General features: G+C 42.0%; 1 protein-coding gene and 1 long non-coding RNA gene across 9 annotated transcripts in view; one reads left to right on the top strand and one right to left on the bottom strand.

Annotated features, from left to right (window-relative positions):
• plagl2 (pleiomorphic adenoma gene-like 2) overlaps positions 1–20,321 on the top strand; it is a 24,649-nt gene extending 4,328 nt beyond the window's left edge. For 3 of the 4 annotated variants that reach the window (XM_058050859.2, XM_058050858.2, XM_058050854.2), the window contains exons 2-4: positions 11,770–11,899; positions 13,472–14,099; positions 14,364–20,321. In XM_058050859.2, the coding sequence (XP_057906842.2) occupies positions 13,783–14,099; positions 14,364–15,795 (1,749 nt within the window). In that variant the 5' untranslated portion in view covers positions 11,770–11,899; positions 13,472–13,782 and the 3' untranslated portion in view covers positions 15,796–20,321. Of the gene's footprint in view, positions 1–11,668; positions 11,900–13,471; positions 14,100–14,363 lie in introns of those variants that run through there. The other variant, XM_078796463.1, reaches the window with a different exon arrangement.
• LOC131138165 (uncharacterized) overlaps positions 1–26,308 on the bottom strand; it is a 27,115-nt gene extending 807 nt beyond the window's left edge. The window contains exons 1-4 of one of the 5 annotated variants that reach the window (XR_013629811.1): positions 25,900–26,308; positions 25,209–25,279; positions 24,832–24,883; positions 12,406–14,093 (exon numbers count right to left, since the gene is read on the bottom strand). This is a non-coding gene — a long non-coding RNA (uncharacterized LOC131138165). Of the gene's footprint in view, positions 1–12,405; positions 14,094–23,623; positions 23,811–24,422; positions 24,458–24,706; positions 24,751–24,831; positions 24,884–25,208; positions 25,280–25,899 lie in introns of those variants that run through there. The other 4 variants (XR_013629813.1, XR_013629810.1, XR_013629809.1 and 1 more) reach the window with 4 other exon arrangements.

The raw sequence follows: 26,308 nt of genomic DNA, 5'->3' as shown, positions 1-26,308 counted from the left end.
AGTTCTACAACAAGGAAGAAGCAAAGCTTATTGAATCCTACCCCTGCATCTATTACTTTTACAGTCTGTAATTGATACATTTGTTCACTTCCTGCTGTCCTGATATCATGGACATATAACTGATAACCCTAACCCTAATATGACCATTTAATCTCTGACCTTTTTAATTTTTCCTCGGGAACAAAAAGCAGTGGCTTTAAGTCTTTGGTAACTTTGTAAATGTCATTGATGTACAGTTTTGGTCCCAGTATTGACCCCTGGGGTACTCCACACGTAATATTTAAACTTCCAGATGTGTGTTCACCTAGCTTAACAAATTGCTTCCTGTCAGCCAAGTAGCTTTTGACCCAGTTGTTTAGTTTATATACTCAAATTTTGAGTTAAAATAACTGTGATGACTGATCATTAAAAAAATAAAAATAAACCTGAACTGTGCAAGGGAACAAGTGAAGCACTTTTTATTTTTATTTTAACTTCCCCTGAGCTCATGTTCACCGTAAGAGGAAACCATTTTGCCTGCTAACCATTTGATTTAATGCTTTTATTTATTTATTATTTTATTTTTATTTCAACTTTGAAATAATGAATGAATGAATTTTAAGAGGAAACCATTTTGTGTGCTAATCATTTAGATCTATTTGTATTTTTGCTTTTATTAATGACATTTTTTATTGTAATTTGGGAATGCCGACACTCCAGATGTGAACATGACTGAGATGAATGGTGATAACGAGGCTACTATTGCACGGTGCGCGTGGTGGCTGCTAGTGATTGATTAGCCTTGGCGGAGGTTCCTTGGGGTTTGTGTTTTTGGTGTTTTGACGAGCTGCGTCTCAAGCACACTTGTGCGTCTCATTACTTCCTCGGAGAGGGAGCCTTTCTTCTCCTCATGCTTTGATTTTTTTGTTCTCCCCCAGCCTCTCTTTAACCCTCCGCCCCTCCCTCGGTGACCATTACCAAATTTAACCCCTCACCCACTCCCTTGCGGGCATTCCAGCCAACGCTTCCTAAACACACACATGGTAGCAAACATCCTGGCATCTTGCGGTTTGATGGAAGGCCTCCTTTCTGTGAAAGATGTCCTAATTGAATGATAAAGTGGGCCGAGATGGAGTCCAGTGAAAAGGCAACAATGGCCAGCCTGTGTGTGGCAGAGGATTCTGGTTCAGGTCCAGCCTCTGCCTCTCAGCGCCGAGAGGGGGGCCTATTATAACGCTCTCCACTGGACTCACTCACGTGACGCGCACCCCCTTCCTAGTCAGCCATGTCAGCCCGGGCCAGTCCCACTCACGTCCTTTAGCGTCCGCCATTAGTTTATGGGCCTGCAAGCACAAGTTGATCTGATCTCACAGCAACAAATAATAACACAGAGGGTTCATCTGTTCCAGGGTCAAACAAAGCACCGTAAGCAACTCGCAAACGAACCAAAAAATATTCAGCCTTTGATAACACGTAACTGCTAACAGAAGGCAACAAGAAGTTGACCAAGGCTGATGATGAAGATACTGATGATACTGATGATAAAGGGGATATTGCTGATGATGATAATGCTACTGATGATGTTGATAATACTGATAACGGTGATGATAATGTTGATATGATAACGGTGATGAGAATGATGATATTGCGGATGATAATGTTGATGAAGATGACCATGGTCTGGATGACCATGGTCATGGTCTGTCCATCCCATCTACCACGCTATCAGCACACCATCACGCTAGCAACACTGCTACTGCTATCCATCCATCGTTTTCTGTGCCGCTTATCCTCACTAGGGTGACTGGTATGCTGGAGTCTATCCCAGCTGTCTTTGAGTGAGAGGACTTTGACCAGGACTGGACTGGTGGCCAGCCAATGGCAGGGCAAATACAGACAACCATTCACACTCGCAGTCATACCTATGGACAATTTGGCGTCGCCAGTGAAGGAGTACCCGGAGAAAAGCCACGCATACACAGGGCGAACATGCAAACTCCACACAGAGATGCCTAAGCGGAGAATCGAACCCAGGTCTTCCCTATCTGCTGACTGTATGGCCTACATGCTAACCACTCATCCACCACGCGTCCCATGGAGTTGAAGAAAAAGTGAAAAAGTTTTTCTTTAGTTGTAATGTTATGTGAGAAAGCAAACAAAACGAGTTTAAAAAAATTAACTTCGGGGTGGAAAAGTTCAATTATTATTTGAATAAACTCATAATATTATGAGAAGAAAATGTACTAGAAATGCCTTGAAATTGTTCGGAAATAATACCATGAAAGTAGAAAAACAGGTGTCATTTTATGGGAATAAAGGAAACATAATAATATATATAGTAAAACATATATATATATATATATATATATATATACAGTAAAGTCTCGTTATATCGATATCGGTTATAACGAATTACTGCTTATTACGATACTATTTTCATTTCTAGTCTTTTATGATATAATTAGTTCCGTTAGTACGATACCCGGTTATTATGATAATCCGGTTACTACGATGCCCTTTTCATCTCCCGCCAGCCAATTTGGTCTGCTTATATCGATACAAAAGCAGCTTAAATCAATCTTTGCTTAAGGATTTCAATACCAAAAAAGAACACGGCCAACGGCTGCTTCCAGTCAACTTTATTTTTCACACTTCCACCACCAGAGCGCAGCACACACACCGATTCCCGCACTGGTTCACAGGTCATGCTCAACCCGCCCCACATAGCAGGCCAAACACATGCCTGCAACAGAAGAACCAACGGGGGCGGGTTAAGCAAAGATTGATTTAAGCTGCTCGACATTGTTCTATACTATAGAACAATGTCGAGTGCATTACTGCCCACTTTTAATGCAGTTCGGCGCAGGATCGGATATATGGATAGTCCGGTTATATCGGTATTTTTTCCGACTCCCGAGAATATCGATATAACGAGACTTTACTGTATATATATACGTATATATAGTAATAATATAATAGTCAGTGGCATAGAGTTTAAATATTCAAGAGAAAAATATGTTATTTTTATTCCCAAAAAGTGGGAACAAACAAACAAAACAACAAACAAAGCTGTGATTTTTTGGAAACTTTGTTTGGGGTAAAAAAATAAAAGTATGGAAATAAAGCCATCATTTTATGGGAATAAAGTCGTCAGCACACCATCATCCGAGGTCAGGTTGCGGGGGCAGCAGCCCAAGCAAGGAGGCCCATACAGGGAACAAACATCCTGAATTAGCTGGTCTGATACTGAATAGACCTTACTAGGAAATGATGGGAATAAAGTCAAAATATTCTGGGAATAAAATATAATTATTGTTTAAGAATAAAATTTAAGAAAAAAAAGTTGAATTATTACTGAATTTGAAAAATGATTTTGAACAAATACTCATTCGTTTTTTTAAAAATTACTTTTTTTTACTTAGTTGTGTTTGTTACTACCACTTGGGAAATAAAGTCTTTCTTTTTTGAATATTTCAACTTTATGCTCCTAAAAGGATATTATGATATCATAACATAACAGGTATATTCCCGTAAATGTGCCACTTTTTTCTCTGAATATTTTGAGTGCTTGTTTCAGAGGCTTTTTTCCATGCCGTATAATCGGGGCTTGGGACTTTCTTTTTTAACCCCTGCGAGGGTGCCCGGCGCCCTCCGATTCACAAAACATGATCACTTTCCAAAGAAATGCCAGGAATGCAGGCTTCCCATTGCCCCCCCCCCCAGGTTCTGTTTATGCAAGAATGTTATTTTACCTCATCTTTACACAGTGCATCTCTCTCTCTCTCTCTCTCTCTCTTTCTATATATGTGTAAATACATATACACGCGCGCACATACAGTATATATGCAAATGCAAGAAAGGGGAGTGAGACAAAAAACATTTGTAGCACCACCCTGGGGAGGTGTTCAGGACACCGGGAGGAGCTGGAAGAAGTGGCGGAGGAGAGGGAAGTCTGGGCCTGGGATAAGCGGTGGAAGGTGGAAGATGGAAGCTGTTTTTCCACCTGATCAACAGGCTATAAAAGCCAAAAATCTGCTCAAAATGATCATTTTTTGGTCAGGCATTGACATGGCCATGCCCTCCTGACGCTTTCTCTTCTTGAACATGGTGGGATGATGGAGCGGCATAAGCCAGGCCTCTGGCAGCGTGCCATTGCTGATGCCAACTGTAGCGCAATAACCATCAGACGGCATCTGCGGGAAAAGGCTTCCAAAAACAAAAGGAATTCAACTATAGGTAAATCCCATTTGGGGATGGATGGCCAGAGACGTTTATAAAAATGGACATCAGCTCCAGACAACTGATGCCCTTGGTGAAGCCATCTTCACCACTTGGACCAATGTTCCCAATCCCCCCCAGAAACACATCAAGCATGCCCAAACCCATTTTTGAAGTGATGACCAAGAACGCTGGAGCTACTCATTACTGAGTCCTACTCAAATATTTTTTTGTTCTGTTTTGGAGATTTTTTTTTTCATTTTTGGAGCGATGGTCTTAAACTTTTGATCATCTGATCTGATCATCTGATCATCAACAGCCGATTTCACTTTGTTGCCAAGCGTGAGCGCGTGGATGTGTTGCAACCTGTAGACTGGAAAGCGAAGCAAAGCTGCTTGAACAATGCCCGTTGTTTTAAGCCCCGCTGACGTTGCCAGACTTGGAGATTGTTTGTTGCTGACCACACACACACACACACACACACACACACACACACACACACACACACATGGCAGCAGCACGACGCAACAAAAAGCACAGAACGGCAAATCATTCACCAACAGTATCAATTATATTTCAATCTTCATTAATTTTTCTCATGTTTTTTAGATTTAGTAGTGAATGACATGTAAATACATTTTACAGATAACATACAGCTTTCATTTAATATTTTGTTTTGATGTCCATTTTCCATCCAATTATATTTCAAAATGTATTTAGTTAAAAAGAAATATTTGTCAATGTAACCTTTTTTTCTACATTTTATTATATTTATTGTTTATTACAAATATGCACATCTTTTATCATTTATTTCATCTTTTTCTTATACAATTTTTTTTCCAATATTTATTCTTCATATACATATAATACACACACACACATATATATATATATAATGTACATAAATATATAGTTTGAATCTTTCTTAATTTTACCAGTTTTAGCAGCAGAATACAACAAATTGTTGTTTCTCGCCACATTTGAAGCATTAATGTAAGCCAGAGAAGACAACGGCATCTGTCCATGCAGAATGAAAAACTCCAATGCTCCTATTGGGATGGGGGGGGGGGGGGGGGGGTGTATATTCACGGTTAGTTCACCACGTTGGGGGAAGACCTGTAACATCCCAACCAAAGCAGGCAGCCAAACACCAGCTTCCCCTCCATTCCTCAAGCTCATCCAATCACTCGACAGAGCACAGCCCGGATTCATTCAGGGTCTCACAGAAAGTCAGATTTTTAAAAAACGATGCATGTTTCCCCATTCGAATACTTGAGCATTGCCAAGGGAGCCACAACAAAGAGGCTGAAGAGCCACATGCGGCTCTGGAGCCGTGGGTTGCTGATCCCTGACCTAGTGTAATAGTGTCTATTTATGGAAAAGGATAAAAATGCTACTATGCTAAAATTAGCCGGCTAACACCTAGCATAATGGCACTAAGTGCCTACCTCCAGCATGATAGCACTGTCAGCTTAAGTTCATATTATTGAAAATCCGAAAAATGCTAGTGTGCAAGCATTAGCATGCTAACCTCCAACATGGTAGTGTTGTGTTTATATATGTGTCTACCAACATAAACAGCAAAAAATGTGAGCTTGCTAACATTAGCATGGCTTTTTGAAACGTACAAGAAACACAAAAACAACCGTGCTTTTTGCTGGGGGGGTGGTCCAGGAGTGCGGAGGACTGGCGTGACGCCCACTGGCACGGTGCCCACATCTCCGACTGCTACTGTGGAGCTCCGTGTCGTGTCGTGGCCGCCGGGACTCCCTGCCAGGGCTTTTCCCTGGAATACCCCCAACACACACGCACAGCATGTGTTTCATGTCAACATTTATTTTTCTCTGCCGAGCAACGTGATTGGTCCTTTTTTTTGTCCCGTCCAGCCATTGGGGCAGATGGTATTGTTGATCTAAATGCCCTTACATGCTAAACAGATTTGCTCTGCCAGGGAAGGTGTAGGCTACACCTTGCCTGTACTAGGAAATGTTCTTTGGCTTTATTTGATGTTTTTCTTATGGGAATATGGAGCGGCCGGACCGGAGGGGGGGAGACACAGTAGAGAGAGAGAGAGAGAGAGAGAGGGAGAGAAAAAACAACAATTCCCATGACAACAAGAGTGACAAACAGGACTGCATGAGTTAAATGTCAATGATGGTATGATGATATCAGTGAAATGGAACAGTCCAACTTAGCAGTAGCAATAGTAACGATGAAGACATGACCCGTGATAGTAAACACAATTACAGCCATACGGTTACAGTAATTAAAATGTCACTGCTTGACATCATCTTTACTGTAATATTAGCATACCAATAGCATAAAGACATCAAGGATAAGACGGTAGATTGTGCAGAGAAGCACCCATGTGCTGTGAGTGCCCATATGGAGGTGTGTACTTCTGTTGGTGTGCATATTCATATATATATATATATATGTGTGTGTGTGTGTGTGAATGTGTAACGTGATTGGTCTAACGTCCTAACTTCCTGACAAAAACGTCAGTTTCAAAATCAGTACTTCCAATGTTTGGAATTCATTTTAATTCTGGCAGTTCAGGCGAGGTGATCCGGGCAGGAAGTGTCCCGGGGTGACAGTTATCCCCGCCTCCTTCCGAGATGAGCTTCTGGCTAAAGTGTGTTAGCAACCACACACTCTTCCTGTTGGCCCAACGCCACCCCGGGTCAGAGGATGTTGGGGAGGGAGGGAAGTAAAACCTGGGTGGTGTGTGCGTTTGGCGGGGGGCTTCGGCACGAAGGCTACAAGACTAGAAGTTTGCTGGTACGGAAAAAGATATGCAGGCAAAAGACTACTTTGCTGCATGCAACATTAAACCGTACAAAAAAATGATACAGAGTAGGAAAAATTGAATAAAATGACGGCCACCAAAAACTGCATCGTACAAAAAGTAGAGCGTACAAAAAAACAAAAGTTTCACTGTACATGGGCTAGTTTGCTACGTGTCACGTTTAGCCGTACAAAATCTGCGATGGTACACGTAAGCAGGGACGAAAGTCAGTCAAAAACCCTTGACGAAATCGGAATCGTAAAGTTTTGACTGTACGTACTTTCATCTGTGCCCGATGCTACGAAATGAGGACTGGGCTGAATTGTTACGTGCATGGTAACAAACGGAGACAGTGTATAAAAACTGCGACAAAAGATCTTCAAACTGCCGGCGAAAACGGAATCATGGAAAATGTAGGGCTTGCGGATAACCCAAAGTTTTACGGTACCTGTTTTTTATTGCCAAAAGGATACGCAGGAAAAATGGATTTGTCATCAAACTTCTGTCAAACGGAATCATAGAAAACGCAGGGCATGCGGAATACCTGAAGTAAGTGTAAGTGGTAAGGGGTCTTTTTGTCTGTGCTCAATGCTGCAAAAGGATATGCAGGCAAGTTTGCTACATGCCGCATTTTAGCCATAAAAAATCTGTGTTAAGCGGGCTAGCCGTACTTTAGCCGTACAAAATCTGTGATGGTGCACGCAAACTGGGACAAAAGTCAGTGAAAAATTGGTTGCGAAAACCGAATCGTAATAGGTGCTTTTCTCGATGCTGTGAAACGAGGACCGGGCTAGTTTGGTACAAGCAACATTTAGCCGTATAAAAAAATCAGACAGTATATGAAAATTCGGGTTCAACAGTTCATCAAACAGCCAAATTCCAAAATACAAAATCCTACAAAAATTCGGGTGTACGACTTTGACTGCACATGTTTTTGGTCTTTTTTCCCTCTGTGTTGTTTTGCGCTAACTAACGGCCACCATCTTTGTTGCATTCACAACCCAAAGGGAAATGGGAGTTAGGAGTTTTGCGGTGCCACAGTGTGTGTTTCAACTTGCGTGCGCTCAACTTCACAACCCCCCCACCTTCTCTCCAAGCCCCCACAACCGCCATCCCCACCACACACACAAGAGCGGCTGTTGTCACCTAAACGCCACACGCTCAACTCGCCTTCTATTTTTAGGCTCTCGCTAAAGTTTGGCCCGATGGACGTTTGCTGGCTTGTTAGCCTCCTTTGGTTTTAGCCACGCCCCCTGTCTTCCCTTCCTCGTCATATGGCAACGTTTGGAGCGCTAGGGGTTAATAGCAGTCACTCAGCATGCAGGAGCTGCGCAGAGGGTGACCTCTGACCCTGCTGGAAAGGAATGTGGAAGCTCTTTCATCGGGACAGAAAGCAAAGACACCCAGGCGGAAAAAAAGCCGCCATGAAAGCTCAGCGCTGCTTTCAACCCTCCCTGATTAGAAAGCAGACGTCCGAAAGCATTTTAGTGGCAGAGCCTTCCTCCGCCGCGAAGCCCATGCGGGTCATCCGTGGCCTCGTTTGGGGGACACGTGCCGGTACGCTACCGCTCGGACCGCCTGGGTCTTTGCACCGACGTAAACAAACAAGATGGCGTCCCTGTCTTGACCCTTCAAGATGGTTCCCCACGACATTATTGTCTTCCTTCAAATTGTATTCTCTGTAAACATTTCATCTGATTTCATTCGGGCTGCACGACTATTCGGATGATTCGTTTACCTCCATAGCAAAAAGTAGTCGAGGATTTTTTTCACGTTTCGAATAATCGCTTACGTCACCAACGTGCCTACGTCACCCACGTAGAGGACGAAAAAGAAGCATGGGGTTTGAAGACGCGGGAAATTTGAAGCAACTAGAAAAAGTGGTAAGACAACGAAAATGGACCCGCTATGTTGTTTGGAAAAGTGACCCGTTTGGTGGCGCTGGTCTTGCCATGAACGCCATTGTGATCGTGTCTTTTCCTCATGGACTTGTTAGTTCTTTTAGTACTGCGTGACTGAGTGACTAGTGGTGTCATTGGCTTCGGTTTTTGTTGTGTTACCTTCATTTTGTATCTTATGTTGTTTCAATAATTGTAGGAACTGTTTGTAGTATCTTTAATGGTCGCTAAGCCCTGAACTGAACTAATGAATGATCTTGTACCAACGAGACTCAAAGTACAAAGTACTCAACAACATAAGTCAAAGTTGTGGTTTCGAGTCAAATCTTTTCTTTTTACTGGCTGTTTTTAATGAATCTATTTTGTTCCACATCCACCTTTTCCTAAACATTTCTAATATAGCATTTTATTTCCACTCCATCTTTGCCTGCTTCATTCACGGTTAGACTCCCTCTAGAAGTATTTTTTCTGTGTGCAGTCAGATTACATGTAGTACATATACGTAGCCCTAAACATAAGCACCACCGACACTATGTACCGCTATGTACTATATCCATTTAAGACATATAGTATATATAGTATATAAACATAACCACCACCTACACTATGTACTATATCCATTTAAGACATATACTAGTATATATAGTATATAAACATAACCACCACCTACACTATGTACTATATCCATTTAAGACATATACTAGTATATATAGTATATAAACATAAGCACCACCTACACTATGTACTATATCCATTTAAGACATATACTAGTATATATAGTATATAAACATAAGCACCACCTACACTATGTACTATATCCATTTAAGACATATACTAGTATATATAGTATATAAACATAAGCACCACCTACACTATGTACTATATCCATTTAAGACATATACTAGTATATATAGTATATAAACATAACCACCACCTACACTATGTACTATATCCATTTAAGACATATACTAGTATATATAGTATATAAACATAAGCACCACCTACACTATGTACTATATCCATTTAAGACATATACTAGTATATATAGTATACAAACATAAGCACCACCTACACTATGTACTATATCCATTTAAGACATATACTAGTATATATAGTATATAAACATAACCACCACCTACACTATGTACTATATCCATTTAAGACATATACTAGTATATATAGTATATAAACATAAGCACCACCTACACTATGTACTATATCCATTTAAGACATATACTAGTATATATAGTATACAAACATAAGCACCACCTACACTATGTACTATATCCATTTAAGACATATACTAGTATATATAGTATATAAACATAAGCACCACCTACACTATGTACTATGTCCATTTAAGAAATAATTCAACCAATTGGTCCTTCATTATTTAGTCAAATGTTTTTTTTCTTCTGAATGTATTATTTGTCTTTAAACAAGCAAAAAGGTTTTTTCCGATTACTTGTTTAATCAACAAAATTTTGGTAGAATACTTGATGACTAAAATATTCGATAGCTGCAGCCCTGGATTTAATAAATGAAATACTATTTGATAGAGTTCATTCAAAAAGTGTTCATAAATAAATCAACATGAGAATTTTTTAAATAAATTGAAGACATTTTTAATATAGGAAATAAAATAAAGAAAAAAGAACATTTTATTGTGGTTGTATGAAATGAAATAAATAATGAATAAACTCAAATAAAAGATGTCAATCATAATACAGTAAAAATAGTTGAACCCTGTCAAATCTTTTATTGTGGTTGCCAGCTTTTTTTCTTGCTGTTGACTCGACGGACGAGGATACGCGGATAGAAGCAAAAACAAGGCTCGGCACAGGCACTTTTTCAACTACGGTGTGTCGACATGCGCTACTTTGTGTGTGTGTGTGTGTGTGTGTGTGTGTGGTTCATGTTGCTGTTGTGCGGCGGCGCGGCGTGGTCCAAGCCAGGAATGTGCGACGTGGGTAGCCTGCAACAATGGAACCGGGCTCCCTGAGGGTGGTCAATGGGATGGGTGTCACCCCCCACCCCCCCGCCGGGTGATGTCCACCACACAATGCTACAGCTGTCAGGTCCTCTTAAGCGCCGCTGGAAACACTCACACACGTGACATGAACGTCTCACACACACACACACACACACACACACACATATATATATATATATACGTATATACATACATACACGCTACACAAGTATACACCGTTGTGTGTGTTTTCTCAACCTTGGACTCCAAGGTTGTGTTTGCCGGAAGCAAAGGAGTTAAATGTGGGGGTGGAGTTAGATTGGGAGTTTACATTACTTGTGTGTGTGTGTTTACCTCCCTGACACCCGGGACACAAACTTTGGTGCTGGTTTGGATTTCTTTGTCCTTGAGCGCCCTCTAGTGAGACCGCACCTTGCCTGTCAACTCTTGTGTATTTGGGAAAATACACAAGGTCATCTTAGGTGTTTCGCAGAGGAGTTGGGAATATGTCAAACATCTGATGTGACATCTCTTTTGGGCAATTGTCATATTGCCCCGCCCAATACACTTATGGGTACATTTGTAAGTATGTGTAGTCATGTTTCAAAGATGACACGTTGAAAACCAAAAAAATGTGCATAGCTTTTTTTTTTAATGCTGTCTTTGGAATTTTTAGTTCTAAGAAAAATGCTGGGATTTTATTGACTTGCTTTTTTTTTTTACTTTTGTAGTTATTTTGTAATATTTTTTAAATCATTCAAATAATTGTTATTTTAATTTTTAAGTTAAAAACCACCAGTGTACTATGTGACTGTCAGTCACATATTTAATATGTGTAGCGAAGCCTCTTTTTCTCACACTGATGGTTATTATTGTTGCTGTTTTTTTTCTCAGCTGCATGTTTGTTGTTTTAGATCGAGCAGAAGAGCCAAGATGCAGAAGACCATTTTGTGTCGCTCGCTGCCAAGCTTGGCTGTCGGGCCCGGCTGAGGAGGAGATGTAAAAGAAGCCGAGGAAGAGACGGATGGACGCGTGGGATTGGAAGTAAGCAGAGTGATGTCATGTAGACACATTGACCGTAAAAAGCAAGATGAAATGTTTGAAAGAAAGGACAAACTACCAGATTCTGGCAGGCCAAGTTTGCGGCTCAGGTGGTGAGGAAAATGGATGGACATGGGAGGAGTTCGGGGAAGCCATGGAGAATGACTTCCGGATGGCTTTGAAGAGATTGTGGACCACCGTCCGCCGTCTCACGATGGGGAAGCAGCGCACAGTCAACACCGTGTACGGTGGGGATGGCGTGCTGCTGACCTTGACTCGACATGTTGTGGATCAGTGGGAGAAAGACCTCCTCGATCTCGTGTCTTCCAATGAGGACACAGTGCCTGGGGACTCCACGGTGGGCCAAGGTTGCTGAGGTTGTCAAGAAGGTCCTCTGTGGCAGGGCCCTGTGGGTGGATGAGATCCTCCCGGAGTTCCTGAAGGCCCTGGATGCTGTGGCGTGTTTTGGCTGACACAGCTCTTTAGCATCGCATAGACATCAGTTAGTAGACCGGGGTGGTGGTCCCCCCTTTTTTTAGAAGGGGGACCGAAGGGTATGTTCCAGCTACCTTGGAATCGCACTCCTCAACCTTCCTGGCAAAGCCTATTCAGGCGTTCTGGAAAGGAGTAGTAAAATCTCGAATGCAGGAGGAGCAGTGTGATTTTTGTCCTGGTTGTGGAACTGTGGCCCAACACTACATTTTCGGCAGGATCCTTGAGGGAGCGTGAGAGGTTGCCCAACCAGTCTACATGTGTTTTGTGTACTTGGAGACGGCATTGGACTGTGTTCCTCTGGGAATTCTGTGGGGAGTACTCTGTGAGTACAGGGTCTCAGACCAGGTCATTTTGTTCCCGGTTTGTATGATCGGTTGCCAGAGTTTGGTTCGTGATAAGTTGAACCAGTTCCCAGTCACCGATTCTGTTCATTACTTTAATGGACAGAATTTGTAGGTGCAGCCATGCGTTGTGGGAGTCTGGTTTGGTGGCTGCAGGTTTGGGTCACCGCTTTTTGCAGATGATGTGGTCCTGCTAGCTTCACCGAGCCGTGACCTTCAACTCTCACTGGATCAGTTAAGTGGCTGGGATGAGAGTCAGCACCTCCGAGTCAGAGTCCATGGTTCTCGCCCGGCAAAGGGTGGAGGATGGAACACGAGATTGACAGGATGAGATCCGCCCAGAGTTCCTTCAGGCCCTGGATGCCGTGGGCGTGTCTTGGTTGACACGAATGCAGCATAACCTGGACATCGGTTGCAGTGCCTCTGGTCCCCCTTTTTAAAATGAAGGGGGACCAATCCAGAGGCAATTCCCCTTTTTTGAGAAGGGGAACTGCAGGATGTGTTCCAACTATCATAGAATCGCACTAATCAGCATTCCTGGTCAGGTCGATTCAGAGGGTCTGGAGAGGAGGATTCGCCAAATAGTTGAATCTCATATTCAGGAGGATCAGTGTGGTTTTGGACCTGGTCGTGGAACTGTGGACCAACTCTCCACTCTCGGCAGGGCCTTTGAGGATGAATGGGAGTGTATATTATATAATAGTGATGTCATATTTTCATTTTTTTCCTCTGTGTCCAGACATTCTGTGTTGGACTGAGAAGTCATTCGGTGCCACCTGCTGGTTTGCGTGCATAAGTCTACAAACCTCCGATGCAAGACGACTTTTTTCCCAAATCACCATGGTGATCTAAAACAACGTGCACCTTGTGTCCAACAGCAAATTCTTCATCACCTCAATGTTCCATCATCCAAGCCTCCTCTGACCACGTCCCCAGCCAGCCAAGCCAGCCAGCCACCTGCCCGCCAGCCCTCCGACTTCCGACGTTGAGCCTGCAAGGCGGGGGAGCACCCCAAGTGGACTTCCATGGCTGCGGCACTCTAGGGCTGCCATGGCAGCTGCTGCCGCCAATGCCTCACACTGTATTACCGCACTGACGCCGGAGGAAGAGGGACGACGGGCCGCCGCCGCCGCCAAGTTGCTTGGGAGCACCGCCCCGCTGCCGCACACAGAGCAAGACAGGGGGAGAGAAAGGGACAACGAGGAAGACAAGGCGGCGAGAGGGAAGGAGTGTTTGGCGTGCGGGGCTCTGTTCGCCTCTCAGGAGAAGCTCCGCCTCCACACCGTGACTCACACAGGAGAGAAACCTTTCCACTGCTCGCAGCCTCACTGTGCCAAGGCCTTCAGCTCCAAATACAAACTCTTCAGGTGAAAAAACACAAAACACAGACAATTAGCGTATATAAGATGTTGGAATCTTACGAATGTCATTTTAGTAGCGTCGACTTGAAATATTACAAAAAAGTTACATTTTTCGATGTTTTAATATGACAAACAAATGGGGAAAAATGTCATTTTTGGCAAATGAGGTTGGAGATAAAGTTATAATGCGTAAAGTAAAGTCATAACATCATGGAAGTCAAATGGTATCTAATTGGTGTACCGTATCTACCTGGCCTCCATCCACTGTAGGCATATGGCCACGCACTCGCCACAGAAGACCCACCAGTGCTCCTTCTGTGAGAAAATGTTCCACCGCAAAGACCACCTGAAGAATCACCTGCAGACCCATGACCCCAACAAGGAGGCCTTCAAGTGCGAGGAGTGCGGCAAGCACTACAACACCAAGCTGGGCTACAAGCGCCACGTGGCCATGCACTCGGCCACGGCGGGCGACCTCACCTGCAAAGTGTGCATGCAGAGATACGAGAGCACGCCCGTCCTGCTGGAGCACCTCAAGAGTCACTCGGGGAAATCGTCGGGAGGCGCAAAGGAGAAAAAGCACCCGTGCGACCACTGCGACCGCCGCTTCTACACGCGCAAGGACGTGCGGCGCCACATGGTGGTGCACACCGGCCGCAAGGACTTCCTGTGCCAGTATTGCGCCCAGCGCTTTGGCAGGAAGGACCACCTGACGCGCCACGTGAAGAAGAGCCACTCGCAGGAGCTGCTGAAGATCAAGACCGAGCCGCCGGACATGCTGGGCCTCCTGGCTTCGGGGTCTCCTCCTTGCTCAGTGAAGGAGGAGCTCAGCCCCATGATGTGCAGCGCCGCCCCCAACAAGGACCCCATGATGGGAAAGCCCTTCCTGGGCGGTGCCCCCTTCCCCATAGGCGTGTACAACCCCCACCACCTGCAGGCCATGTCCAACTCTGGGGTGGTCCACCCTCACCCGCCCCTCATGTCCACGCCCCTCTCAGCGGCCATGAGCATGGGCTGCCACATGGAATCCACTGGATCCCTGCACCCACACTCCCACCACCATCACCACCGTTCACCCCCACCGCCCCACCACCAGCCCCCTGTCCCCCAGCAGCAGCACCACCCCCAGCAAGCCCCCAAGTACCAGCTGGGATCTACCTCATACCTGCTGGACAAACCCTTGAAGGTGGAGATGGAAAGCTTCCTCATGGATCTGCAGAGTGGTCTGCCGGGCCCGGAGCCCCACACTGCTGTTTCCCCCCCAAAGGACGGACTGGAGCCTCCTGCCGGCCTGGCAGAAGAACTGTGCGGGGATCCGCTGCTGTCCAAGAGCCCTGCGGTGATTGCCGAGTCTCTGTGCGCTGCTAACATGGACTTCTCCCACTTGCTGGGCTTCCTCCCGCTCAACTTGCCTTCCTACAGCGCCCCCATGAGCGCGGGAGGACTGGTGATGGGCTACACATCCTCGGTGACACCCTCCTCCTCCTCGTCCTCGTCTTCCTCATCTCTGCACGCCGTTGCCGCCGAGCCTCACGCCGTCTCGGCATCGGCGGCGCCTCTTACCTCTTTGCAACCGCAACCTCAGGAGCAGCAGAGCTCCGGTGGGGGTCTGGGTCTCGGACCCCTGCACCCTCTCCCGCCAGTATTCGGCTCCAGCCTCAGCACCACCACACTGCCTCGCTTCCACCAGGCCTTCCAGTGAGAGCGCGCTAAAGCTTCTCATGCATCCTTAAAAGGAAGCTTTCAAGATTTTATTTGGATTTTTCCCCTTTTATCCTGTAGTTATAACAACGTATTAACCCTTCATTTTACCTCCAAACACCATTTAAGTCCCCTTATATCTTATTTAGTCGTGTATAGAAGGCAGAATCAGTAGGCCAAAAGGCGTGGTACTGCGTTGCTTTCGAAAGCAATAATAGAAGAAAAATATATCAAAGATCAAGTTTAGTGAAAATGACCTGTACTGTTGTGACCCCGATACAAAAAATATTGTTTGAAGTGGAGGGTTTCTTTTCTTTGATGTATAAGAATGGCGCTAGAATGTCTCGCCTTGAGGGGCTGGCCAGATGGAAATGGAAAAGTATCTCGTGGGTTCAGCCTCTCGTCCACACGGAAACCACAGTGGGTTTTGTGCAAAGCAAAAAACTCCAAGGAAAATTGTCTTTTTTTTTTAAAAAACGCTGTCAAAACAGTCAAGACAGTCAAAACGAGAAATAAAATCAGCAGTCATTTTACGGGGATAAATTCAAAATATGAAGAGGAGAAAATTGTTAGTTGTAATATAAAATAATGATGAAAAATAATGTCACTTTACTCACATAATGTTGAATTATTAAAGAGAAACAACAATATTTTTTAAAGTTGTCTTGCAAAACTGTCCATGAAGTAGTCATTTTTGGAAAATATGTTTTTACAAAAAAAAATCCCATTCAGAATCATAGTCTGCAGAAGAACTTTGAACAGAAGACTTGCAGAAGTAATTCCTGCACGCCTTCTAGCTCTCTGCCTGATGTGTGTATTGCATCCTTTTCATCTAGTGACCCGTTCCCCATCCGGATGCGACTATTCACGAATCTGGGCGCCAATTTTTTCAATCCCAGGAATGTTTCCGTGTGGACTGGGCAGACGGGGCCTGAGACAAAAAAAATAGCTCAAAGTCCAGGATTTACCTCAAAAAGCCTTCATCCCATTCTGGGAAAAACGCTCCCTTTTGCTGCGCAGATAGGAAATATGAACCAGAGACAATGCTCAGCTCCCATACTGTTTTATTTTGTTTTTTTGTTGAGCAGTTTAACGGGATACAAAAAAAGAAATGTGAAGTTTTGGTTTTTAAAAAAATCCTCAAGAGAAGCACTTTTTTTTTTTTTTTTTTAGCAGAAGGCACTTCATCTATAGGAACCTGCTTTGTTTCCTCAAATTCCCAGAATACACTTTATGCTTCCTTGTTACAGTTTTCAACCCTAAGCTGGCCCTTTAGGGTCCTCTACTCGCCGGGATTTAGTCGGATGTTGTGCAAAAAGCTGATGTTTTGTGGGCTATCTCGAAAGAAATGTGTATTTTTTTGCCTTAAAAGTGAAGAGAAAGAAAACAGCAATGACAAAATTGGACATTTTCATCCCACGATACCAAAATATCCACAATACCGATGCCACACTTTCCAATACTGGTCTTGGGTCTCTTATAGCATCCATCCATTTTCTATACCGTCACAGGCATGCTGGAGCCTATCCCAGCTGTCTTGGGGCGAGAGGCGGGGTACACCCTGGACTGGTGGCCAGCCAATCCCAGGGCACATATAGACAAACAACCATTCCCACCCACATTCATACCTATGGACAATTTGGATTGAAGCTAGAATGTTTTTGGAATGGGGGAGGAAACCGGAGTACCCGGAGAAAAGCCACACATGCACGGGGAGAACATGCAAACTCCACACAGAGATGCCCGAGTGGGGAATCGAACCCGTGTGCTGTGTGGCCTGTGTTCTAACCGCTCTACACCGTGCAGCCAATTTACGAGACTGAAAAGTTAAAATAGTTGAGAGAAAAAACAGCAAAAATGTTGAAAAACAGCTTTTATAAGAGTAAACTTTAAACTGAACTAAGCTAAAAGTATGGAAAAAAAATAATGTAATTTTGGTAGCATAGAGTTGACATATTAAAGAGAAATATATGCTTTATATACTATTGTGCCCCCTCAGAATCTGATGCACTTTTATAACTATTCAGATTCTGTGGGGACACATTTGTGCCCCCACAGAATGTGACGCTCTTTTATAACATATCGACTTTATATCATTTTAGTCATATAAAAGTTGAAATATCCAAGTAAAAGTCAAAATATTATGAGAATCAAATTCATGTAGAAGAAAGTAGAAATATTTGGAAAATTGGGGAAGAACCAACAGTAAAAAGGCAAATTGGATATTAACAATAGGCTTAATGAATAAACTTTTGGACATCCCTGTATTCATAAATTAGTATGAAGCCAGTATCGGACAAGGGAATATATCAGCAAGTATCATTTCCATTTGTATAAAAAAGTGACCTATAAACATCCAAATCAGTCTCTGTATCATGGTATATGAAAGTACTGGTATTGGCATCGGTGGTACACCGAGCTGTGTGTATTTCTTGGCATCGTATGGTTTTTTTTCAGTGTGTGCTGCACCTTTTCCGTGCAATTTCCGACTAAATTCTGGCCTGTTTGGGTGTAAAAGACGTCATGAGGATCCCTGACATATGTGAATGCTTAAAAAAAAGAAAAAAAAAAAGAGTTACCATGACAGACAAGGAAAAAAAAAGAATGTTATTGCAGTGTACGAAATATCTCATTATTGCTTTGATCTCAGTAAAAGTGTATTTTTTGTTAGCTGTGTTTTATTATCTGTCAGGTTTACATGACTTGTGGATCTGGCAAAGCACGAATGAAGTATTATTAGCCTATTTCCCTTCAGCAGCTCGTCGCCAAGCCGACTTGACTTGTTCGCATAGACTGTGCATGCTAGCTAGCGTATTTTTCTTAGCGTTAGATTTGTTTCAACGTGCGACATTGGGCTGCCGGGGGAAAAAAAAAAAAGTTATTCCGGAATGAATTAAGCTTCTTTTTCTTTAAGACGTTCAGAAACCTGAGCCCAAAGTGAACCTGACACCTCAAAAAGTGACAAGCAGTGGCTGTAGGAAGCGTTCAATGACACCTTTGTCAAGATGTTTACAAACACGTACGTTGTCTTTACTCATTTCCTGTCATGGCCGAGACAATGCTCATACGTACAGTTTCACCAGAAATGGCAAAAATTGGGTTTTGCGTAAGTTAAGCCCTCAAAAAATCAATTTAGTTGTCTAAATAATAATGACTTTGAGTGCATGAGAAAGTGACCATATCAATAATTATATTGTACAACACAGCAACAGAAGCAGTGTTGTGACAGTCGTAAAACCGCCAATGAGTCGATTGTAAGCAACACAACAATACACACGACTTTCACGTGAACAAGCCGAGTAGTGACACTTTAAAGTGCACACAGAGCTAGATATGTACGTACGGGTGTTACTTCGGACAGCAGAATATGTTATTAAAATGTTTGTCGACTTCCAAAAGTGGCCTAAAATGTTGTAGAACATACACATATTATATGGTAGCAACAGAACCAATGTTGCAATAGCGCTAATAAGACTTACACATACAGCTTTCACATCAACAAGCTGAGTAGTGACATTTGAAAGTGCATGCAGAGCTAGATATTTGTACAGATGTTACGTCGGACAGCTGGATATGTTATCAAAACATTTTTCCACTTCCAAAAGTACCCGAATATGTTGTAGAACATAAAAGTACAAAAGGGGAGCAACAGAAGCAATGTTGTAATAGCGTTATGGAGCGCTAATATTGCGGATGAGTGGATTGTAAGCAACAGTACGACAAGTGTAGTATGCGCCACTTTCACACTGACAAGCTGAGTAGCGACACTTTAAAGCGCACGCAGAGCTACATATGCGTACAGATGTTACGTCGGACAGCTGGATATGTTATGAAACCATTTGTTGCCTTCCAAAAGTGCCTGAATACACAAGTACAGAATGGGAGCAACAGAACCAATGTTGAAATAGCACCGAAGAGAAATGGCGCTGATGTGTCGATTGTAAACAACATGTGCAACAACAACACTTTAAAGCGTATGCAGAGCTAGGTAAAGCTGTTTTGGTTTATAATTCATGTCTTTGGATGAAGCTGCTGTTTGGGGCCTTTCTACATCCACTGTCCTTGCTGTCACTCCATACTGTGGCCACGCTTTAGGCTACGCCCACAACAGGGCGTGGCTACATCATAGTACATACTTTTTTTTTATCATCTTGCTGCTCGGCGCTACGGTTGGCGATCCCTCTGCCGTAGGCCACTGGATGATCTCTTTTATTTTTCTTTATTTCTTCCAGGATGCACAAAAACCGACCCAACTGACAGCAGTTTTCATCAAACCCCGCCCCCTTTCCTCCTCTTACTCCTCCTCTTCCTCTCTTTCTCGGCTGCTTGGTAGAGTCAAAGATAAAGCGGGAAAAAAAGGGTCTGAAATAACGGCAATGTCCGCAGGGTGTCGCCTTTTCTTTGTTTTTTTTCGGTAGTTTGTGTGGATTTTGTTGTTATTGTCTGTTTGTACAAAAGGACCTTGAGAGAAAAAAAAACGAAAAAAAAAAAACAACACATCACCTCATTTTTTTTTTTTTTTTTTTTTACCAAAACCTGGGGAGAAGAAACAACATTTTTGCTTGGTTGCTTGGCTACGCACTGTCCCAATTTGTCATTCCCATATACACCAAATTGGCCCACAGCCCATTCTAAAAAAAGCAAGAATTGGAAAAAATCTGCAGTTATTTTACTAGAAATAACTCCAAATATTCTGAGAAAATGTTGTATTGAAACGAGAATAAAGGTGTAATATGAGGAAAATTTCTGGAATTTTAGCGGCATAATGTTCAAATGTTAAAGACAAAAGTGGTTGGGTTTTTTGTTCATGACAATATTATGAGACGCAAACAAAAAAGTCCTAATATTACAAGAAGTTGAAATAGCTGGAAAAAAAACTGCTGCAGTTTTGCTCGTATAAAGTCAAAATATTAAGAGGGAAAAAGTCGTATTCTCACAAGACCAAAGCTGCAATTTTACTAGAATAAAGTTGTCATATTGTGAGGACACATGAGAAAAAGTTTGGACAAAGTTTGAGAGTCAGTGAGCACTTCTATTAAAAAAAAAAAAAAAAGCAAAAAAGCAACAACCCAGCATAAATCGCAGTAATTAATCCCCGTTATTCATCACTATTCCAACAACTTCATTGGCCGCCTTTTGGGAATATTAGATTTTTTAAATGGTTTCTTTTGGTTTGTTTTGCCCCCGCCGTGTGAAGAAAAAGTCACATGACCTGACCGATTCTCCAGCAGTGAGCACCTTTTGGATGATGAAAGCGCTTCCGCACTACGTTTGTAGCAATCACAAAAACAAAATGTTGTTGTTTTTATTTCTAAGAAGCCCTTAAATAAAATAGTAAAAGAAGATAAGCTAAGCAGCGTTGGGCTTGTATGACGTTTGTCCTCCCTGGGTTTCTGTGAGCTAATCAGAGTTTCTCGCACTTTCAACCTTTTTGAAGACAAAAAGTATTTTTTTTGTTTGTTTTGGTTTCACTTTGAACGTGTACTTGGATGTGAACCTTGACCTCTAGACTTTTTATCAGCATTTGTGTATTACAGTATTGTTTCATAGACCTCCCACTAATAGCCCTGCCCCCTTTGACTTTCACTTTCACTTTGGAATTTTCCTAACCGCACAGCATGAATAATTATCAATACCATTATGATTAATAATTCCTTTGTGGTGAATGACAAAATAGCTATCTATAATTATTTAATGGCATGAATAATTATTGATTGAATCCATAATTATATCATGTCGATATTCATTGATGGGACATGGCGCTTTCCTTCCTCATAGATGGCATCCAAATCTACTCTGGTGTATTTCTAGTCTTTCATGGTAAAGTTGTGCATTCCAACCTCATTGCGTGTTTTTGTTCTTTCTTATGTTTGGAGCCCGTTTGAAGTGTAGCAGTGGCAAAGAAGAAAGTGAAACACACACACCCATGGATACAGTATATACAGTATGTATATATATATACTGCATGTCTATACATATATCAATATATCTATCTATATATATATATACATATATGTATATGTATGTATGTATACGTGTATATGTATATATGTGTGTATATATATATGTGTGTGTATATACGTATGTGTGTATATATATACATACATATGTGTGTGTATATATATATATGTACATATATACGTATGTAGTATATGTATATATCAAGGGAGAGAGTATGTCAGTTTTTGTAGTTGATTGGTTGATCCAAAGACGCGGGGAGCACTTGTGTACAGTAGAATAAGGTACACACTGACTATGTAAAAATGTCTTACCTACCTTGACATGATTAAAAAGACAAACCAGGGACTTTCATACCTTCCTCATTGTCACTCACTCACCCACCGTGTTGGAAAAAGTAAGTATTCACTATTACAATTCCAACTTTATTCGCAGTCATTTTTATTAGGAATAATATAGATGATCATTTGTTTTTGTTTGTCATGTTTGTGATCATTTTTATTGACTGCCACTACTATTTTTATTTGTGCATTTGTGCAACCCTAGTGAGGATAAGAGGTAGAAAGTGGATGGACGGATGATTGTAATTCAAATCTACACTACATGTCATAATCATCTCTTCTCTTTTTGTAGTCACTGCAAATATGTAGAATATATATCATTTTTATAACACATTCTTTTTATTTGGTGTTTATTGCTATTACTATTATTTATTTTTTTTATCGTTCATTCAGATTTATTTTTTGCATTTTCTTGAACACGAAAAATACAATGTTATAATTACACATTTATTTATAGTTATTTTATTATGTATAGTGCATGTTATGATTTGTTTTTGTATGTAGTACATGTATTTAGTATTTTTTTAAATATTTTTACTATTAATATGTTTTAGTGTTCATGTATTGGTTACATTATTAATATTTATTCTATTTATTATTTATTTATATCTTTTTTGTTTACTATTATTTTATTGTAGGATTTCCATATTTTTGGTTGTCATTTTTTCTGTAACTTCTGTCACTTTATTCAGCTAAAAGAATGAAAATTTTAATCATATAATTTAATATGCATTTGTAAAATGCAGTTATTAAAAAGTTATTATAATTCTGCCAATAAATAGTCTGCAATGAAATATTGCCTCAAAAACATACGATTGTTTGCGAGGTTAGAACACATCCCCAGTATCAGGGGGGGGCCGCATTGCTTTGACAAAATTTATGGGGGGCCAGACTACATATTTTACACGTACCAGTCCACCTGGAAGTGTTGTATCTGTAAAAGTGGCTGTGTCGTGTCCCTTTTTTCAGGAGCACTTTGTAAACAGCAGACCACCTCAAAGAACCAAACAGCTACTAAACCCATCAAAAGGTCGGCTCAAGCTTGACGCCAGGTTGTATGTTAAGTTTAAATGAAATACTTTGGAAAGAACGGGCGGGCCGGATGTGGCCCCTGGGGCCGTAGTTTGCCCACCCCTGCTCTGTATGAAGGAAACTAGAAATGCTAGTCGCTAGTCACGGATCCTTTACGTGGCGTGTGAACCTGCTGTAGACATGTAAGGCTGCTATTGTCAGATCGACACCCCGGGGGGGCAGCAGTGCGACACCGTGGTAATGACTTTGTCTGAGCACCCGTGGGTGAACCCAATCGGGGCAAAGGTTGATAAATCGGAGGCACAAAACTCATTAAGAGAATCAGCGGCAGCGGCAAAGGTTGACGAACGAGAGGCTGGGAACTCATTAACGCCCTCGACGCTAATCACATGGCCGCCTTCCTCCAGACGAGGCGTGGGTTCCACCTCACCATGCACACGCACACACGCACACACACACCTCGAAGGGGCGCCCGTCACCTTCTTTCTTATTCATTTCTTACCAAAGTACCAAAATGACATGACAATCAAATATTCCCAAATGAAATGACATCATAAAATATTACAAAAATACCCTTATCAAGGTAAAAACGTAATTTTAGGAAAATCACATCAGCAAAAAAGTATTATGGGAATAAAGTAATGTTATAAGAAGAAAGTAGAAGTGGTTGGAAAATGAAATAATACTGTCATTTCCAAGAATAAAGTCAAAATTCATTCATTTTCTATCGCTTTTTCCTCATGAGGGTCGCGGGGGTGCTGGAGCCTATCCCAGCTGTCTTCGGGCGAGAGGCGGGGTACACCCTGGACTGGTCGCCAGCCAAACACAGGGCACATATAGACAAACAACCATTCACACTCACATTCATACCTATGGACAATTTGGAGTGGCCAATTAACCTAGCATGTTTTTGGAATGTGGGAGGAAACCGGAGTACCCGGAGAAAACCCACGCATGCACAGGGAGAACATGCAAACTCCACACAGCGATGCCTGAGGGTGAAATTGAACCCTGGTCTCCTAGCTGTGAGGTCTGCGCGCTAACCACTAGACCGCCATTCTTTCAAACAATTCCAGCAGTGATGAGTGCGGTTAGAAATACCATAGAAAACATGATAAATCATTGGAGATTTGTTTTACATTCACAATTATGTAAATAATTACAATTAAAAGACACAATAAAATGTGCTGAACTGTAACTTAACTTACAATAACAGTGAAATCGTTCTACACGTGTCATGTACTGCTTCCACACATCAGACAATCAGTTACTTGACTGTTACATACTTGATCACGGTGCACAAAAATACAACACATCCACAGGTTGAGGTACCTGTGAAATAAATTAAACATTTCATAACTAAACCAAAGACCTGGGTTTGATTCGCCGTTGCATCTCTGTGGAGTTTGCATGTTCTCCCCATGCATGCGTGGGTTTTCTCCAGGTACTCCGGTTTCCTCCCACATTCCAAAAACATGCTAGGTTAATTGGCCACAGGTATGAATGTGAGTGTGAATGGTTGTTTGTCTATATGCGCCCTGTGATTGATTGGCTGGCCACCAGTCCAGGGTGTACACCGCCTCTCGCCCGAAGACAGCTGGGATAGGCTCCAGCATACCCCCACCCTAGTGAGGATAAGAGACATAGAAAATGAATGAATAACTAAACCATGTTGGTGTCATTCAACAGCTGTACTGTAATCTTACCTTGTCTAAGCTTTTGAGACCAAATTCTTGAGCGTCAACGTCCTTCAATATTCTGTGAAATAGATCGAGAAATGATTTCAATTATGGCAACAATACAAAATCTAAAATCATTACAATGGTTTCAGATTTCGTGCACATTAGTCTAAACTACAAAGCTGCTTGACAATATTTGTTGATTTTTTAAAAATAAAACACTCAAAATCAACTTAGTTTTTAATACAAATATTTATTCATGTGTCTTGATCTTTTTTCTCACAAAGGGATACTGTTGAGGTACTCCATTATCCAACTCTTTAAATCAATAAAACTTAACAAAAGGCTAAACTGCCATTTCCAGATTCAAATAACCATATCGGTATTTATTATTGTAATGTTACCTTCTCAGTCAGGTATCTTAGTTGGTGCAAGCTGCTGTTTTACACACAGAGAGGACTCTGCTTCTTAGACGCTGTTGACAAGTGGAATAAACAACATTGTAGTGACAAATCATGACAATATCATGTGTTCCAATATGTGAAATTAAAACAAACGTTTATTTGGCTATACTTGGATCATTGGTAGAACACGGATGACAAAAGTTCCCGTACAATATTTTTGACATTAAAATGAGCACAGATGCGGTGAACTAACCTTGCTCCAAAATTTGTCATCCTTCCAGGCTGGTTTCAGTCATTATTGATATATTTTCAGGGTCTGAACAAACTCTGCTGCTGTACAAAAACTCCCGCTGCCCGACAGCATCCCCAAGACTCAGGTCGCTAGCATACTTGTGTTTGCAACAAATGTTTAAGCTACACGCGATTCCCTTGGCTTTGAGGACACTGCTGCTGCCAAAACAATCAAATAACATATATAAGGAATGAATCATTACAGATTTGATAAACATAAAAATCTCCTGTTCTGCAACCGAAAACGCCTCCACAAAGCTCGCAGTTGATAGCTAGCTAGCTGGCAGGCTAAAGGTAAGCTAATGCTAACGTCGCGTATGTCACATTATGACACTGACGTAAACATTGAACAGGAACAGGAAAGGTGACAGAAAACAAGTCAGATAAGCATATGACCTACCCATATGGCTCCACATCGATGAATTTCCTTGTTAAACGACTGTCCACGTCGTCTTCCGTCGTCTTCCATCGTCTTCCCGTGAAAACATGGCGCCCTCGAACTTCGCCTTGGGAAGTCTGGGGGCTAACGATCCTCTGACGCATGCGCAGAATGGCCACAAGGGGGCCAGGTTTACTGCTATTACCCAAAGTACATTTTACTATCTGGTATCGGGTTGTAAAATCAATACATTAGTTCTGTAAATATTACTTGGTGTCAGTGATCAAATTTACATATAAATGTGAGGATACATATTTACACACAATCATCAAGTAAGGCATTAAATAAAGAGTGAGATTTTAGAGTAAAAGAAGTTAAATAATAAATCCTTGTAAAATTTAAATTAATATTTGAGGTAATAATTACAGGG

The sequence above is a fragment of the Doryrhamphus excisus genome, linkage group LG15 (assembly GCF_037039965.1).
Source record: "Doryrhamphus excisus strain RoL-2023G ecotype Guam linkage group LG15, RoL_Dexc_Guam_v1.1, whole genome shotgun sequence".
Lineage (NCBI taxonomy): Eukaryota > Metazoa > Chordata > Actinopteri > Syngnathiformes > Syngnathidae > Doryrhamphus > Doryrhamphus excisus.
The sequence above is the reverse complement of the archived record's forward strand: the minus strand, read 5'-3'. Positions and strand labels throughout refer to the sequence as shown.